General features: G+C 38.1%; 1 protein-coding gene across 1 annotated transcript; it reads left to right on the forward strand.

Moving 5' to 3' along the window:
* The first annotated feature begins 728 nt into the window (after positions 1-728).
* LOC131157604 (DNA repair protein XRCC3 homolog) lies at positions 729-1,881 on the forward strand. Its single transcript, XM_058111888.1, has one exon. It carries the CDS (start codon positions 747-749, stop codon positions 1,680-1,682), a length of 936 nt encoding a protein of 311 aa, XP_057967871.1. The 5' UTR covers positions 729-746; the 3' UTR covers positions 1,683-1,881.
* Positions 1,882-3,211: the final 1,330 nt, after the last annotated feature.

The raw sequence follows: 3,211 nt of genomic DNA on the forward strand, positions 1-3,211 counted from the left end.
CATGTTTTGAGAGCGTGGATTTATAGGTCTTATGATAAGTAATCACCATATCTTTGTAGGCCTAAAGCACCAATCTATTAGATTTTAATGTGTGTAAAAGAGTCTGTGATGGGTAAGGTTTCCTTATGCTGGTATATAAAGCAACAAGGACACCCTAGTTTTGAGCATGACTCTCCATCAAGTCACACATAATGGTTCGGCCATAGGAGGAAGAACCTTTGTGTTCATGAAAGTTAGGTGACAAAAATCCTAGTTTTCATGTTTTATATAAAACTAGCAAAGGGCTTTTGAATTTCAAATGCTTGGAAAACCCGAATCACATAGGATTCAGGTCTACACAACCTAAATATAGTAAATCAGGTAAGGAAGAAGACACTTAGCGCACAGTGATACTTAACATGTGTGGCCAAGGCGCATGTCAGTGGCCCATTAGCGGGCCTACTACCAAATCAATTTTTCTCATTTTTTAAACATATGCCATAATTTTTAAGATTATTCAAAATTTATTTTTTCAAAAATTTGAAATTTTAAGGGTGTTTTGTATTGTACTCTCTTATTTTTAGGATGAAATTTTTTGTATTAATTTGTGAGATTATTTATAAGCTATAAATTTCAAAAAAATTTAATAGTTGCTAAGAAGCTAGTATGACACATTTGTCACATAATATTTTTTTATTAGTTTGGTATCAAAAAGGCAGTAAATGATTTTTTAGATTTAAATTCAAAATGAGCACTTCAAAATTCAAATGATACAGAGGAACAAAATTCAAAGTTCCCTGCCAATGAAACCCGAGAACCTTCTCCTTCGTCCTCTTGGCAACCAGAAGTGCACCCTCGGTTGCCCCATCCTTGATCGCTGCATCGGCGGTGGCATTCCCTGCGAGTCCGTCACCGAGCTTGTCTCCGAGAGCGGTTGCGGCAAGACCCAGCTCTGCCTTCAACTCCTCCTGTCCGCTCAGCTCCCCGTCTCTCACGGAGGCCTCGCTGCCTCCTCTCTCTACATCCATTCCGAATTCCCTTTCCCCCTTCGCCGCCTCCAACAGCTCTCCCACTCCTTTTGCTCTTCCCACCCTCACCTCGTGGCCTCTCGCGATGTTGATCCTTGTGACTTGGTATTCGTCCATGGAGTGCATTCGGCAGACCAACTGCTCGACGTAATGTCCAAGATGGATTCGCTCCTTGCTAATCCGCCAGCCCAGTTGCCTGTTAAGTTGGTTGTAATCGATTCAATTGCGGCACTATTTCGTTCTGAATTTGAGAACAACCCGCTCGATCTTAAGCGGAGATTGTCGATGCTTTTCAAGATTTCTGGCCGGTTGAAGCTGCTGGCGAAGAGGTTTGGGCTGGCAGTTGTAGTGACAAACCAGGTGGTTGATGTGGTGGATTCATCAGGTGGGGTAAATGGGCTGAAGGTTGGGAACTTGGGTTGTTTGTATTCATCTGGGAGAAAGGTTTGCCCAGCTCTGGGGCTATCGTGGGCCAATTGTGTCAATTCAAGGTTGTTTCTGTCTAGAAAATATGAGAAAATTGTTGATAAAGAGAGTGGTTTGGTTGATGCTGGTGATGCTGATATTGTGCACATGCGAACAAGAAGGCAACTTCATGTTCTCTTTGCTCCACATTTGCCTGATTCATCTTGTGAATATGTAATTGTGAGAGAAGGGGTTTTTGGAGTAGGTTGATAGAAATTTGTTTAAGAGATGGATTAAGGTAAAAATGATGGAGCTTTTGGCTTGCAAGTTCACTTAATTATTAACTGGGCAGGGGTTCCTTAAATTTCTTTTTATATTCTTGTGTTTACCATAATTGTTTTGTCTTCCATTGACATTTGTAAATTTTTATTTGGTAAATGACAAGTTCTTGGCATCTTGTTCTGAACAATTGATTACTGATTTTTTTTCCTGCATCATTGTTTCTTATAGTTTCTTTGTTTATATTTGGATGATTAAAGTGACTTACTGAGTTGGAGCATGGAATCATGAAAGAAGAGTAAGTTTCATTTCTGATGCTGCTGTATGCGTAGAATGTTTCAGAAAGATTATATATGTACTGAATTGAATTTTTTTTATTGACTAGTCCATTTAAATCTAAATCTTTCTCACTCTTCTATGTAGTCTGCAATTACTAAATTAAGGCTATCATTATGGTTAGTTAAGGGAAATTTCCATAGAAAATTTGTTTTAATATTCATCTTTTCCTTTGTTAAGCTGACTTGCATGAGTTTTGGTGGGATGCTGCATTGATTCCAGAAGCCACCATATCTATTGTCTTGTCTCTCTAAAATGGTTTTTGAATTAATTAAATAGGATGTTAGGTATTAGGATGACAGGATTGGTTTGATGAACAGAAGCTGATCCTTAGATCAAACTCCAATCCCACTGCCCCAAGGGAAAAAGCTTTACTACCAGAGACAATCTTGCCCTTAAACTTTCCAATTGAGCAATTACTCACCTAGAGTTTCTATAATCATGCACTTGTTCAATTTACGTCACTAATTGATGTTAAATGAGGACTCTTGATCATGGATGAGTGGGCAACAAATTTTTTATCAGCATTAGATGAAAATGACCTCTTTCCATAGTACCCTTAATATTGCTTTGCTTTTGTACAGAGAGCATTGAGAGTTAGTCACTTAGCCTTCTTTGATCACTTGTATTCATTCAGATATTTTCATACTAATCTACCTTTACCCTATGATTTTATCACGACTCCTATATGCTTGTTTTGGCTATGGCTTGGGTTTTGCCTCATTTCTTTGTAGTCTGAAAGTAGGGTACATGCAAGGCATATACAATTTCAAATGTTATGGAGTGGCTCAGTTCTGCAAAGTCATCCCATTATGCCAGAATAGGACAACTGATTTTTTTAATCTGACTGGTTGATTTAAATATGATGAACTTCTAACCCTGCATATTTGAGTCACTTTCTCTTTGATCCATGAACTGGATAATTGACTCTAGAGAAAAATTATTTTGAACTGCTTATTACTGCTATTCATTTATGCAATGTATGGCATTCACAGAGAACTTTCCGGAAATTCGTGGCAATGTTTAGGATTTATTATGAGAAAAGCCTTCATGCCAGTTCGTTTTTTGATTTATGGCTGTAATTGGGCCTTTGGGCATGAGAGTTTTTGTAAATCATCATTAGACTTCCTATAATAATGAATTTTAACCTGTCCTGGCAACTGGGTGCTTAATTTTTCGAGAAG

The sequence above is a fragment of the Malania oleifera genome, chromosome 6, assembly GCF_029873635.1.
Source record: "Malania oleifera isolate guangnan ecotype guangnan chromosome 6, ASM2987363v1, whole genome shotgun sequence".
Lineage (NCBI taxonomy): Eukaryota > Viridiplantae > Streptophyta > Magnoliopsida > Santalales > Ximeniaceae > Malania > Malania oleifera.